The sequence below is a fragment of the Corythoichthys intestinalis genome, chromosome 6 (genome assembly GCF_030265065.1).
Source record: "Corythoichthys intestinalis isolate RoL2023-P3 chromosome 6, ASM3026506v1, whole genome shotgun sequence".
NCBI lineage: Eukaryota > Metazoa > Chordata > Actinopteri > Syngnathiformes > Syngnathidae > Corythoichthys > Corythoichthys intestinalis.
In genome coordinates, this window is record NC_080400.1 from 6,817,370 (window position 1) to 6,832,832 (window position 15,463).

General features: G+C 40.1%; 1 protein-coding gene across 13 annotated transcripts in view; it reads left to right on the plus strand.

The window, feature by feature from the left end:
• Window positions 1–15,463, plus strand: part of tenm4 (teneurin transmembrane protein 4) — a 630,468-nt gene that overhangs the window by 330,497 nt on the left and 284,508 nt on the right. For all 13 annotated transcript variants that reach the window (XM_057839253.1, XM_057839252.1, XM_057839254.1 and 10 more), the window contains 3 exons: window positions 3,652–3,753; window positions 4,179–4,373; window positions 12,036–12,236. In XM_057839253.1, the coding sequence (XP_057695236.1) occupies window positions 3,652–3,753; window positions 4,179–4,373; window positions 12,036–12,236 (498 nt within the window). The remainder of the gene's footprint in view (window positions 1–3,651; window positions 3,754–4,178; window positions 4,374–12,035; window positions 12,237–15,463) is intronic.

Consider the following 15,463-nt stretch of genomic DNA (forward strand, 5'->3'; position numbering starts at 1 on the left):
GCGAACTGCCGCCATCTAAAGCAGTAGACTTCTAAGCGCTAATAAATAGGATTAACATTACTGTCACTCGCTCACGTAACGTTATCCCTGCGGAGGGCTAGGTTTCTATTAATTGTGACCACTGTCGATGCGTGGCTAACGTGTCTTACATACAGGCTTTATTTAATCTGTAAAAACACAGCGCTGTTGAGTGATGAGGGTGTAAAATAAAAACTTAATAATGCTAACTGTCAATTTTAGCTCAGTAGTCATTACTGGATAAAACACCCTGTAGCACTGGTCTGTAATGTGCTCCAACACAGCATGTAGCATACATTTATTTTGAACACTGCAAAAGCTCAAAATCCTATCAGGACTTACAGTTTAGACCAGTGGTCCCCAAACTACGGCCCACGGGCCGGATTCGGCCCACCTCCACATTTCGTCTGGCCCCCTGAACAAAAAAAAAAAATATATATATATATATATATTTTTTTTTTTAATAATAATTTTTTTTCAATAGTGTTATTTATTTCCTGGCTTTTTTTTTCTGCGAAGACCCCAGAGAGGGTTATTTGGTTATTATCTATTTAATTAATAGTGTTATCATTATTTATTATTATATTATATTATATTATTATTTTATTTACTTTTGTTCCGTGAAGAATCCAGAAAGGATTATTTGATTGTGGCTTTCTGAAAAACAATAAATATTTACATTTTGGCACTCCTGCAATCGTCACACCTTTTCTGTTACAAACTGACCCCGGCTCCTACTCAGAGAAGGGAAAAGTTATGTGGCCCTCACAGGAAAAAGTTTGAGGACCACTGGTTTAGACTAACTTAAAACTTAACTAGAACTTAAAAATAGCTTCACACAAATAGAAATTCAATTGAAACACGTGGGAAAAACATCTAATTTTTAAGTGATGTGTGTTATCAAGCGTAATGCCATTTTTAGGTAAGAAATATATATATATATATATATATATATATATATCAGTGACGTGCGGTGAGGTTCATGGTTGGTGAGGCACTGACTCCTTTAGTGTCAGATTTCCAAATATATAAACCAAAAAGGGTAGCTTATTCAATTGGCTACTGGTTATTTCATATCTCATCAGCATTCTTCACAAAACACGCACACACGGTACATATTATCGATACGTAAAAGTAAGAAAATAACATGCATTTGCAACATAAATGAGAGTAAAGAGTGGTGTACAAAACCACAGAATTCAATTCTGACCTTTAGTGAAATATTCAGTTTTTTTTTAAAACTTGTAATTCTGATACTTTAATCAATTTATTACAGATTGCTAAACAAGAAGTGTGAAAAGAAAAACAAAGAATATTTTATTTAAGGCCAAAATTTAGTTAGGACATTAATAAGACCAAACAGATTGGATGAAGGGGGCAAAGGGCCACATTTCTCATGTATATGAACCTAGTTAATTAATAGACAAAATGATCAATGCAAAATAAATCCTTATCTACTGATAATAACTTTTATGTGCATTGGTTCAGATGATACACTGTTCGATTCAAACCTTTGTTTTCAAAAAATACTAAAGAAACATTTTGAAAACTTCCTGAATAAATGTCTGGTTTTTATTAGCATAAACATAATGAAAATAATTTACTTAATAATGGTAGGGTCAATTCTATCCTTACAACATATGGAACTATTGAAAGATCTAAATTCTCTATATAACTGAACATTATATCATGCAAAAAAGGTAAGGTTGCTTAAACGTTGGTGGGGACAATTTTAGCATCCTGAAAAGTTGGTAGTGTTATGTCCCTACCGTCCCTATGCAAACCTACGCCCTTTTTGTAAAAGTCCTCCTTATTTTCCTTTACCTTAAAAAAATCTCTCCGCCTCAATGGAGAGGATTGCTTCAATTAGATCGATGTGTTCTATTTGACAAGCAAGAACACACAGTGGATGTGTCCAAATGTCTAGCTAACCTTTCATCTTTCTTAGCAAAACCATGTAATCGTTCTACATATATGCCACGTTTAGAAGAGCTTACACGCTCATCGTTACCACGAAATGTTAACTCCTGTTTAGCTAGGATGCAGGTTGCATTAATGAGGTATTTCAAACTCTTTACCTTAGAGTTCTGGATGCTACCGTTGAGCTTCCGCTGTTCGTCAAAGCCAAATCGATCCTTGAGCTTCCAAAAGTTTTTAAAACAATCAGGCTTTGAATGTGAGTGGTCGAGCTCTCGTGTTTGCTGAGGCTTCGTGGTAGTTTTTTAATGTCACAATATCTCGTGTTAGTCCAGACATTGGCACAAGTTGAGAAAAAAAGGCAGGGAAAGCAGCAAAGCCGATTTTTTCGAAGGACAGCCACATAGCCAGTCTTTTCGGGTGTACCAGTCCGTTTGAAAAGCGTGAGTTATCTTCTGTCCCGTAGTTTGAAGCACACCTTTTAGCTCCGGTGTTATTAATCGCGTCCACTTTTGACGTAGAGTCCAGTTTCACGTACGCCCCCTTTCAGTGCGGCAGAGTACTATCTGCCGCAAGCTGTGCCTTTTCACTGCGGTTTTATTTCCCATCAGCAAAACTAAATATGTCGCTGACAAAAATTAAACTTTAAGGGTTAAAGACATTAGCCAGACTGTGGAAAATCAGGTCAAATAAACGTATCTGGAAACATTATAATGGCGACATGCAGATGTACGGCAACCAGCACGCTCCAATTCCATGTATCAACCCAGTTTGTTATGGATTGCGCAATCAGAGATGAGGCTTTACTCGTTGCTGCCGCACCTCTCGTTTCATTTCGTTATTTGAACAAGAAATGGGCAAATTCAGCGATTTTGACTATAAAAAATGTTTGAAATGAGTCATACATAAAGAGCAATGGACAAATATTAATATAAATTTGATGCTATCATTATTTTTTTGACCTGCCTCCCCTGACCACACGTCACTGATAGATATATATATATATTTTTTTTTTTTATAAGATCTAAAAGTTTTTTTAGTGAAAGCAGTGAATTAGTCTTTTTTTATTCTAGTTACTTCTGAGATGCAATTGTTGGCTGTTTTCAACAATGCACATCGAAAATAAAGACATTGATTGGCTGAAAATGGTTCAATATTAGATGAAATGTCTTGTTTTCTCATGTATATTTATAATTGCTCTCCACCTAAAAACAATGTTTTATTCGATTACTCGATTAATCGATAGAATTTTCAGTCGATTACTAAAGTATTCGATAGTTGCAGCCCTAATAAATACATAACCAGATTAAAATAAACAATCTGTTATTCCTTATTTTAAATAATAATAATTTATCTTCTCAATTTTAACTCATCGGCTGTCATTGACAACAATAGACATCCAATACATTTGAATTGGGAAAGTTCATTTGCTGCCAGCCCTCCCAAATTCAAATGGATTGGACATCTACTCGTGACCAACTAGTGATAAACTCATTTAAATTCTCTGCCGAAGGGGAAAGACAAAAATACCTACATTTTGGTATGTGTTCACTCCTGAAAAGCATACTACAGTACTGGAAAAATAGTCAGGCCATCACATCATTAGTGGTGAAGATAAGACTCAAGCCTGAGAGAGAAAGAGTGGGAGGAATGTTGTCCGGCCATTACTGTGCAAAATACCTCCTTGATCATGCTTTTGTCTTTCCGCCTGTTAAGATTCCGTCGACGAGTGCCCCAGCAGCTGCTTCGGGAACGGCGACTGCGTGGCCGGAACGTGCCACTGCTTCCTAGGATTTAAAGGCCCCGATTGCGGGCGAGGTAAGTTCGACTACGTATATTATTTTTTAAAGCAAAGATTGATATAATATGCACAAAACCTATGTATAATGGGAAAAGAAATTTGATAAATGTTATTTGAATTGACTAATATTACATAAACCTGGAAAATGCAACTTCTAGAGAAATTACGTGGGGATGCTTTGCTCCTCAATGGGTCACTTCCTTTGCCTTGCAAAGCATCCCCACAAAGATCCAATAGCCTGCAGCGTGGTCAAATCAGGAAGTTGTCTCACTTTCTGATCATGAAACTATTACATGAAATAATTTTGGATGTCATTTTTCATTTTTAACCCAGAACCATCAGCAAACTGCCAATGTCTGTTGTATTCTCATGACTCTTTAAAAGCCCCAAGACATTATTTGACGCTAACACATTGGAATGGACTGTCTGTTTTCTCTCGCAGCCGCGTGTCCGGTGCTGTGCAGCGGCAACGGTCAATACCTGAAAGGTCGCTGCATGTGTCACAGTGGCTGGAAGGGTTCGGAGTGTGACGTCCCCACCAACCAGTGTGTTGACGTCACGTGCAGCCACCACGGCACCTGCATCGTTGGCACCTGCATCTGTAATCCAGGTTACAAAGGGGAGAACTGCGAGGAAGGTAATGGACATTAAAGTCCCACTGTCACCTCAGGGGTTACTTTACTGAATTCTGTAGATTAGACGCCACTGAGATTGTTTTCTAAAATAAACCAAAGAAACTCAAAACACAGTTTTAATCACAGTTTAAATCTTCCGCTGGGTTTACACCGGCCGTTGTCACACGACAGGTTCCCTTACCAGGGTCCCCCCAGGATTGATAAATCTAAATTCAAGACTTTTAAGACCTTTTGTAATGCCATTTCAACTGAAAATTAATACTTTTCTCGCACCCATTATTTAGATAATATTGAATCATATTAAAAAAATAAAGCACTGAACATCAAATTTAACCTCAATTACTAAGTGTGTTTGACAAAAGAATGCACATTTACTGAAGCTACAATTAAAACACATTTATATATAAGGTCTTTCAGATTTTTTCCCCCCAGGATAAAATTTACACTATTTTTGTAAAGCAACTTCAGAAATTACATTTGCAATACAACAGGTTTCCCTTTTAAGAGGACCTAGTCAAGGTGGTAGGTTGGTGATTGTCAAGTTGGTCACCTTAACTGGTGATTGTCAAGTTGGTCACCTTAACAGTAAAGTGCTTGGGAAAATCTTGCAATTGGCAGTGAAAGTTTAAAAAACAGCCACTAAATGGCAGTAGTTAGTTTACCATTAATTACCACAAAATAAAAAAGCTACACATGACCATTTCCCTTGGTAATTGTTTTTTGCTAATCACATTACAAGGATACAAAACACATGTTAATCCTTTGTTAGCTATTGAAGACATTTCTTTTAATCAGATAGAGAAAATCCATACTCTTATTCAATCAAGAAAAACATTTAAATATACCAGGAGGTGTTTTACTATCACCTACATTATAATTTGCCTATCACCATGCCATGTTATTCAGATCAACGTTACCCCGCACTCGTTCCAATAATAGTGTCAACAGTGTTGTGTATCTGAGGGTGATGGTGGTGTTGTGCCGAAAAATGCCCCCCGCGTGAAATGTCCCCCCTGACAGAAACACTTATTTATAACACTTTATTGAGGTGAAAACATCAAATGTTTTCATGGAAGGTTTTCAGGAATGGATTTACGACTGTAAAATCAGTTTTAAATAAATAAATTACACAAAGTAGTAGTACTGTATTTTAGTAACAAATCGTGGACTGGGCCACATAACCATCTTTGAACAGAAATGTATTAGTCTACAGGTTTTCACGACCATATCCCAATGACAATCACAAAGGTATGACATTTATTAGTTCAAGCAGAGTAAAATAATACATATTCACGGAACAAGAAAATCGTTTCCATGTCCGTCGTTTGGTAAGAAAAAGCTGTTTGTACGAGTGACGTGTGGGCGCTCAATCATAAAATAAATAAGCAAATAAATAAAATAAACGCTCAATAAAGCGTTATAAATAAGCGTTCCCGTCAGGGGGGACATTTCACGCGGGCCAGCTGTTTTTCGGCACAGCAGTTGTTATCTACGATTCCGGTTTATCCATGCTAAGGCTAGTGCACCTGCCAATACCCCATTGAACATGGCTAACTCTTGAGTTAAAACTACGAAATCCACATTCATTCGAAAGGCAAACCGTGCAGAAATACATTATTGCATCTAACACATTTTAATTGGAGAAATTGGCAACTTACTTTGAAATGTTAAGCAGGTCCACTTGCCTTCGCATGACCCATAAACTGCGACCCAAAGTATCTGGATGCGACTTGGTCGCCGATCCAATACCTCACATGCTGGTCCAACCGTTTGGACTTCGTTGTCTTGTTGAGGCTTTCGTCGAACATAACAACTAAGGCATCTGAGCAGTTCCTTACATTAGCACACAGTACTGTGCGATTGCCTGCTGTTGTGATGTTGATGCTAATGATGCTAACAGCGCGCACGCACGAGGTGCTATGATTTGTAGTGCAATGCATCGTAAAAATTCTACGCGTCATCTTTGTTATGGATTAAAAAAAAAAAAAAAAACTTCGTCACGGATATAATTTAGGTTGCACTGAGATGTTCTTCAAAATTAAAACCACAGTGAAAAAATTCCAGACTTACGACAGCTAATTTAATACTTTTAATAACTTTAATAATTGAAAACTAAATTCAACGCTTTTTTAATACTTTTAATAACCCGCGGGTACCCTGCTTACAAAGTCAATGTAATCAAGTGTTAAAGGGCAACATGCGGCCTCGCAATCGGCGACGCGCGTTTGGCATGACGCGATGCTGCTATTTTGACCAAAGATGGCCATGCCCCATGAAATGTTCCCTCTAATTTGTCATGTTTTTGAGCAGACACACAAGCTCCCTGAGCACATTGCGGACCACTGTGAGCAACATCAATTTGGGCCATTTCGGGGTCCCTTCCTGTTGATTTTGGGGCATTTCAGGGTCACTTCCTATTGATATCTGGTCCTTTCTAGTTAATTTGGGAACATTTGAGGGTCACTCCTGTTGATATCTGGTTAATTTGGGGGTAGCTTTTATGTTAAATTGAGCCATATTCTCTTTCATAATTTTACAAACTGGTAGCCATTTACATTAATTAGAAGCCTTTGTTTCAAAAAGTGTTGGTGACTCAGTTTTAAAAAAGTGTTTTTGTGTGGGAGTGTATTCAAAGGCTTTAACAATCCCCCACCCCTCAAAAAAAAACAAAAAAACAAATACCATATTTCTTCTTCTGCAATTCCTTGCAACAAATTAACAACCACCTCTTATTAGGAGCTTGTCTGTTTCGAACAATACCTGAATACCGCACACAGATGGCGACCGGTCAACGGCGCCGGGGCGACGTCAGCGGCGCCCCCATTTAGAATGACACAAACCGGACATAAAGGCCGCAGCGGCACGACAAACGGCATTTCTCGCCTCTAGCCAGATGGTTTGTGCAGCAGGCATGAGGATCAGAGGACTATCTGACAAGAAACTCTCTCCTGGCAATTAATCACGAGCGACTGAAGGTCGCGGCGAAGAAAGGTAAAAATGGGAAAGGCCGCTCTCGTCCGCATTCCCCTCCGCTGCTAACCGCTGACACGCCAACCTGAAATAGAATGGGGCGCCTGTGGATGTCGCGGACCCCCATTCATCAAAATCCCCGCTGCTATTTTTCATCTTTGAAATGAGAGCTGACAAACACAATGGCCGTCGTCGAGCTCCCGACGGATTCGCATCGGACGCCGTGTCCGGCTTTCGACACAAGAAACTCTTTTGTTGTTAACACATTGGCTGCCATTTTTTTCCCGTCCTATTCAGCTTCTTAGACACGTAGAATAGGAATCTTATGGTCTGAACAGTTTTCATGTATCACATGGTAGTTTGATTTATCCCCTTTACGGTTGTTTATCATGTTTATTTTAGGGCTGTCAAAATTATCGCGTTAACAGGCGGTAATTTAATTAATCACGTTAAAATATTTGACGCAATTAAAGCACATGGCCCGCTCAGATTAAAATGACAGAAGTGTAATGTCCGCTTGTTACTTGTTTTTTGTCATTTGGCGCCCTCTGCTGGCGCTTGGGTCCAAATGAGTTTATGGGTTTGGGGAGTGAGCATGGTGTAATGACATCAACAATGGCGAGCTACTAGTTTATTTTTTGATTGAAATTTTTACAAATTTTAAAAAAACGAAAACATTAAGAGGGGTTTTAATATAAAATTTCTATAACATAACATTTATCATTTAGGAACTACAAGTCTTTCTATTCATGGATCGCTTTAAGAGAATGTTAATAATGTTAATGCCATCTTGTTGATTTATGGTTATAATAAACAAATACAGTACTTATGTACCGTATGTTGAATGTATATATCCGTCTTGTGTCTTATCTTTTCATTCCAACAATAGTTTACAGAAAAATATGGCATATTTTATAGATGGTTTGAATTACGATTAATTGCGATTAATTACGATTAATTAATTTTTAAGCTGTAATAAACTCGATTAAAAATTTTAATCGTTTGACAGCCCGAGTTTATTTATAAGGCGAAAGCAGCAAACAGGAAGAGTTTATGGGGTTACAGAAAGCAAGGAAGCTGACAGAACAGTAGAATAACAAACTACGACAATATTATAACACGTCGATGAACATAGTGGTGCTAACGTTAGCCAATTATATTTACCCTTGGACACCCTGTGGGGGGCAAGATGAAGGAGAAAGAGGAGGGATGCGATTAGGTGGGTGGAGCGTACACAATTCAGCAATGTAAGTCACTTGTAAGTGTAGATATTTTGGCATCTTATTCTATGCTACCTGATCGCTAATTCTGGCACTGACAGTCTCTCTAACTGAGTGTATCTAATTGCACCCAGTCATGCGAGAACCCACTCAGACGTGTGATAGTCCTGCAGAAAAGTGGAAATGCTTCATAGGGGCTGCCCCAGGGCCCCAGCACCGCCCTAGCCAATTAGGTGGGTGGGGGGGCGCACAGCCCATTCCTCCTCCTGCAGCTCCGGGTAAGGGGCCACCGTCATTCCTCCGGGACCCAGAGCGGTCCCCCGGACCCCATTAACCACCCCTCAGGGAAAGGATAAGGGTACGCACCATGGTGCTTACGCCCGCCCCCACCACCCACCCAGGCCCGGAGCCACCACCGCAACCCCCAATCCCCAAATATTGGCTGCCATTGATGGCAATAGATGTCCAGCCCATTTGAAATGGGAGGGTTGGTAACGAATGAACATGCCACACTTGCAGTTCAAATGGATTGGACGTCTACTATTGATAAACTCTTTCCCCCAAAATTAGAATTTTACAATATAATTCCAATTTGAATTAGTTGTATTCCTTAAGTAAATAAATATATAAACTTTTTATATGATTATTTAAAAATATGTATATTTTGGAATAGAAGCACACAAGTGGCAGATGCTGGTGTGTCCGCCTCTGAGTGCTTTGTGACGATGGAGGGGCTCAGTGGCACACGCTGCTCGGTAGGGAAAGAAACTACATTGCCAGAAGTCAAGTCCCCAAACACAAGCAGCTACAATAAAAAAAAAAAAAAAAAAAAATCAAACACCAGAAATAGAAGCTCAATCTTTTGCTAGTTGATTCTAAAAGCAGACCTGATCTATGACCCCTCGCCGTAGCCTGACGTGCATTTCCACAATTTTGTGACTTCGCATCACGTGAACACGACGCAAATGGACTGTGATTGGTCCACTCAGACTGTTGTTTCCAGTTCAGCGCGAAATCACCATTTTCAAACATTGTTGTGCTACACGCAAAAGTGGACCAAGCCGACGAGAGTATAATCGAAGAGGTCCGCGAGTACTACAACCTCTACAATGTCTTGTCAAGACATCATAAAGATTGCCAAATGGCATTGGGAACCGGAACAAAACTAGAAGAAGTCGACATGAGTCCCCCAAAACCGCACAAACACAATGCCGCACCCCTCTAGTGGCATAGCGGTGAATTACAGAGCAATGCGTTTCCTTGCCGGAGAACTATCAAATGCTCTTTGACGCCGTCATCCTTATGCCGTCACCGCAACGCAGAAGCATAACTCAGACTTCACAAAGCAAGTGGCGCTAGAATGATTATGAAAGTCTCCGATTCAACTCAGAACAACGGAATGAAAATTGAAAAATTCTTCCCGTGGATGTTAACACGACAAGATCTCTGATTCGTTCATTCAGCTGTCCATCAGAAGGGTATCAGCCTCAGACAGATAATCACCAATCATCAGGCAGAGAAGCAGAGCGTCCGGCCAGCCGAGCTCCGCCCACTGCCCATAGACCGCAGAGATGCACAGCGCCCAATAGGCGGGATAAACCCAGCCTTTAGCTAATGACTCGTCTCGTTTCGCTATAGTGGAACAATGTACTATTAACTCTGGAGACGCACAGCGCCCACACTGTTTGAAGGACTGTAAAGTTGCGCGAATAAATGAAAAGCGTGTTGCAGTACATATCTGGTCAATGACATGTACACATAAAAGTATAAATTTGATCACTTACTGTAGGGCAAATAAGTATTTAGTCAACCACTAATTGTACAAGTTCTCCCACTTGAAAAATATTAGAGAGGCCTGTAATTGTCAACAAGGGTAAACCTCAACCATGAGAGACAGAATGTGGAAAAAAAAACAGAAAATCACATTGTTTGATTTTTAAAGAATTTATTTGCAAATCATGGTGGAAAATAAGTATTTGCTCAATACCAAAAGTTCATCTCAGTACTTTGTTATGTACCCTTTGTTGGCAATAACGGAGGCCAAACGTTTTCTGTAACTCTTCACAAGCTTTTTACACACTGTTGCTGGTATTTTGGCCCATTCCTCCATGCAGATCTCTTCTAGAGCAGTGATGTTTTGGGGCTGTCGTTGGGCAACACGGACTTTCAACTCCCTCCACAGATTTTCTATGGGGTTGAGGTCTGGAGACTGGCTAGGCCACTCCAGGACCTTGAAATGCTTCTTGCGAAGCCACTCCTTTGTTGCCCTGGCTTTGTGTTTGGGATCATTGCCATGCTGAAAGACCCAGCCACGTCTCATCTTCAATGCCCTTGCTGATGGAAGGAGATTTTCACTCAAAATCTCTCGATACATGGCCCCATTCATTCTCTCCTTTACACAGATCAGTTGTCCTGGTCCCTTTGCAGAAAAACAGCCCCAAAGCATGATGTTTCCACCCCCATGCTTCACAGTGGGTATGGTGTTCTTCAGATGCAATTCAGTATTCTTTCTCCTCCAAACACCAGAACCCGTGTTTCTACCAAAAAGTTCTATTTTGGTTTCATCTGACCATAACACATTCTCCCAGTCCTCTTCTGGATCATCCAAATGTTCTCTAGCGAACCGCAGACGTGCCTGGACGTGTGCTTTCTTCAGCAGGGGGACACATCTGGTAGTGCAGGATTTGAGTCCCTGGCGGCGCATTGTGTTACTGATAGTAGCCTTTGTTACTGTGGTCCCAGCTCTCTGTAAGTCATTCACTAGGTCCCCCTGTGTGGTTCTGGGATTTTTGCTCACTGTTCTTGTCATAATTTTGATGCCACGGGGTGAAATCTTGCATGGAGCCCCAGATCGAGGTAGATTATCAGTGGTCTTGTATGTGTTCCATTTTTTAATAATTGCTCCCACAGTTGATTTCTTTAGACCAAGCGTTTTACCCATTGCAGATTCAGTCTTCCCAGCCTGGTGCAGGTCTACAATTTTGTCTCTTTGTCCTTTGACAGCTCTTTGGTCTTGGCCATAGTGGAGTTTGGAGTGTGACTGACTGAGGTTGTGGACAGGTGTCTTTTATACCGATAATGAGTTGAGTTAACAGGTGCCAGTAATACAGGTAACGAGGGGAGCCTGGTTAGATCTCGTTAGAAGAAGTTAGACCTCTTTGACAGCTAGAAATCTTGCTTGTTTGTAGGTGACCAAATACTTACTTTCCACTCTAATTCGGAAATTAATTATTTAAATATCAAACAATGCTATGTTCTGTTTTTTTTTTCCACATTCTGTCTCTCATGGTTGAGGTTTACCCATGTTGACAATTACAGGCCTCTTTAATCTTTTCAAGTAGGAGAATTTGCATAATTGTTGGTTGACTAAATACTTATTAACCCAACTGTATTTCTTTAAATTTTGGGGGCTTCCCTTGCAGTCTTAGATCAGTCGCCACTTTAGCACACCTAAATGAGAATCTTTGTTTTCAGTGGACTGCCTGGACCCCACGTGTTCTGGCCGTGGGGTTTGCGTCCAGGGCGAGTGCCACTGCTTCGTGGGCTGGGGCGGCCAAGGCTGCGAGAGCCCGCGGGCCTCTTGCACGGACCAGTGCTCCGGTCACGGCGCCTTCCTCGCCGACACGGGCTCGTGCAGCTGCGACGCCAACTGGACCGGCCACGACTGCTCTACAGGTGAGTGACATTTACGCTGGGATTTACATCTGCTCCCGTACGTACCGCGAGCATAAAGCGTGTGTCCAATTAGCCGACGGCTTCAGAAGGGTAATAAACCATGAACGTTTTGGGCCGATGATGTTCCGTCTTAATTAGCGGCGGTAAATAATTCCTCGACGGCCGAGCGGAAATAACACTCACCAACGGTAGCGGCCCGTCTGAAAAACGACAAGCCTCTGCGGTGATCATCCGTTAAATCTGCAGGCGAGAAAGGGAAGGAATGAGACTTAATAATAATGGAGCGTCAGTTTTGTGACAGACGTTTTTTAATACCTCGGCCGACAACAACCTTGACATGTCTGGCAGCTCACATTAACACTCTTGTGTTCTGCCAAAAGACGTCTTGATTCGATATATTTGGAAAGTAATTGCCAGTTTTGCTGAAAAGAAAACAGCTAGCAGATGCCAGACAGTTCTCAGTTTATTTGACTTCTGGAAGCTTTTCACTGCATGAAAAGTACCTAGAAAGCATTCCCACATCAGTGGTAAATTGATGGAGCTGTCTGATTTCCAAATGTTTTTGGAAGAAAACAAGCATTTCATTTTAATAGCACATCCATTTCACCCACAAATCCACCCATACAAGACACTTTTTCCGTTTTAACAATGATTCCCCATTGGATTAAATCCTCGCTCTGATGCACTGATAATCAGTACACCGGCCTCCGATTGCTTCCACTCAGACATCAATTTGTTTTTCCCCGAGATGACAATCTCAGCCCTCCAATGGAAGACTCCTCGGATATTCCGAGCGGTGCCTTAAAGAGGTAATCCGGTGGGTTATTTGTTTGGGGGGGATGGAGAAGGTATTGAGCTCTGGAAATGATGATGAGTTTGCGCTTTATCCTGTTTATTGTGGAGTGTTCCTGTAATACAACGCTAAGCTTACAGCCGTACAGGATGGCAAACAATCTGCAAGGAAGCGTCTCAATAAATTCTAACATCAGCGCTCGATGCCGTAATACTTTTGAGGATTAGGCGGTGTTGGTGTATGGCTTTGGCGCGGCCTTAAGCGAGAGCCACGGAATGCGTGCTTGTTTACATTCGATGGACACAACATTGGGGGATTCAATTGGCAAACCAATCTCATGAGTGGAGGTTTTATTGTAGAGTCATGGTAGAAAAAATGGAATAGGTTTGGAAAATGATCGTTGAATGTCAGTTCGTTTTGTTGTTTTTTTTGTATGGCATCACATTCCTAGGCTTCCCAAAAAAACATATTCCCGTAATTTCCCGAATATAAGGCGCACTCGTGTGTCATGCGCACCGCAAATTTACTTGTAAAATCTAGGGGAAATTATTGTACCCGTTTATAACGCGCACCCTAATTTTAGCACCAATAAATAGAAGAATACAAGAAAACAGAGCTCGTGTACAGATACAGAAATGTCATTTTACTGATTGGTGAAACACAGCACAAGCATAGCGCATTGGTAGTTCAAAACATTACCATAAACTGACAATATTTACGGTAATAATATGATTTGACAACTTCTCCAACTTACCAGAATCTAGGAGAAAACAAAACATGTGACTTTTCTTTTAAAGGCTGCTGTATAACTTGCTCGTTTCATCATGATCAGGGGTGTCCAAAGTTTTTGCAAAGGGGGGCAGATTTGGTGTGGCAAAAATGTGGGTGGCAGACCTTGGCTGACGTCCTTTACGTAGAAAAATATATTCAAGCAAATTTTAGCCGTTCTGTGTGTCACATTTGCTTTATTATAAGGCTGCAGCTATCAAATATTTTAGTAGTCGATTAATCGATGGACTAGTTAGTTTGAATAATCGAGTAATCGGATAAGGAACATGAAAAATGAAAACACCTGAGCTGAACCTCAAACGATATAATTTTTTTTTAAAATGAGGATCTGTGTACAACAAAAGAACAATTGGCTAACTTGGATAGAAAATGTCTGCTAGCTTAAATGCTATAAAATGCTAAAGTTTTTTTTTTTTTTTTTTTACAATGCTCTTAACAAGTGGTTCTGACACATATTCCCACAAAAAAACGGCTAAATATACCTACAAACTAAATAGGGCTGCAGCTATCAAATATTTTAGTAATCGAGTAATCGACTGAAAATTCTATCGATTAATCGAGTAATCGGATAAAACATATATTTTTAGGTGAAGAGCAATTATAAATATACATGAGAAAACAAGACATTTCATCTAATCTTGAACCATTTTCAGTCAATCAATGTCTTTATTTCCGATGTATATTGTTGAAAACAGCCAACAATTGCATCTCAGATGTAACTAAAATGAAAAAAAAAAGACTAATTCAGTGCTTTCACTCAAAAAACCTTTAGATCTTATTAAAAAAAAAAATATATATATATATATATATATACACCTAAAAATAACGTTACGCTTGATTACACACATCACTTTAAAGTTAGGGTTTTCTTCCCTCATGTTTCAATTGAATTTCTATTTGTGTCAAGCCATTTTTAAGTTCTAGTTAAGTTTTAAGTTCGTCTAAACTGTAAGTCTTGATAGGATTTTGAGTTTTTGCAGTGTTCAAAATAAATGTATGATACAGGCTGTATTGGAGCACATTAGGGACCAGTGCTACTTGGTGTTTTATCCAGCAATGACTACTGAGCTAAAATTGATAGTTAGCATTATTGAGTTTTTATTTTACACCGTCATCACTCCACAACGCTATGTTATGTTAAAGCCTGTATGTAAGACACGTTAGCCACGCATCGAAAGTGGTCATACTTAATAGAAACCTAGCCCTCCGCAGGGCTAACGTTACGGGGGCTAGTAACAGTAATGTTAATCTTATTTATTAGCGCTTAGCGCTCTACTGCTTTAAGATGGCGGCTGTTTACTAACGCTGCCCAGACGCGGCCGAGTCTGTCATTTCGCATCTAGTTCAACATAAATGTGATCTCTATGAGACTCATCAGACGCTACCTGTTACCAACGTAGCATCGTGCGGGCTAGTATTTAGCAACGACAGCGTCGTTTGTAGCGGTTGTCGGCTGCAGTAAGTTTTTTTTTTTTTTTTTTTTTGCTTCTTCCTCTACGCACGTGACATCAGCACGTTGTCCCGAATTAAAAGTAGTCCGAGCAAAACGTGATGCTTATCAGAATAAACGATTACTCGAGGTGAATAAAATTACTCGAATCAGTTTTTAAACTCGAGTTGCTCGAGTATTTGTTTCAGCTCTAGT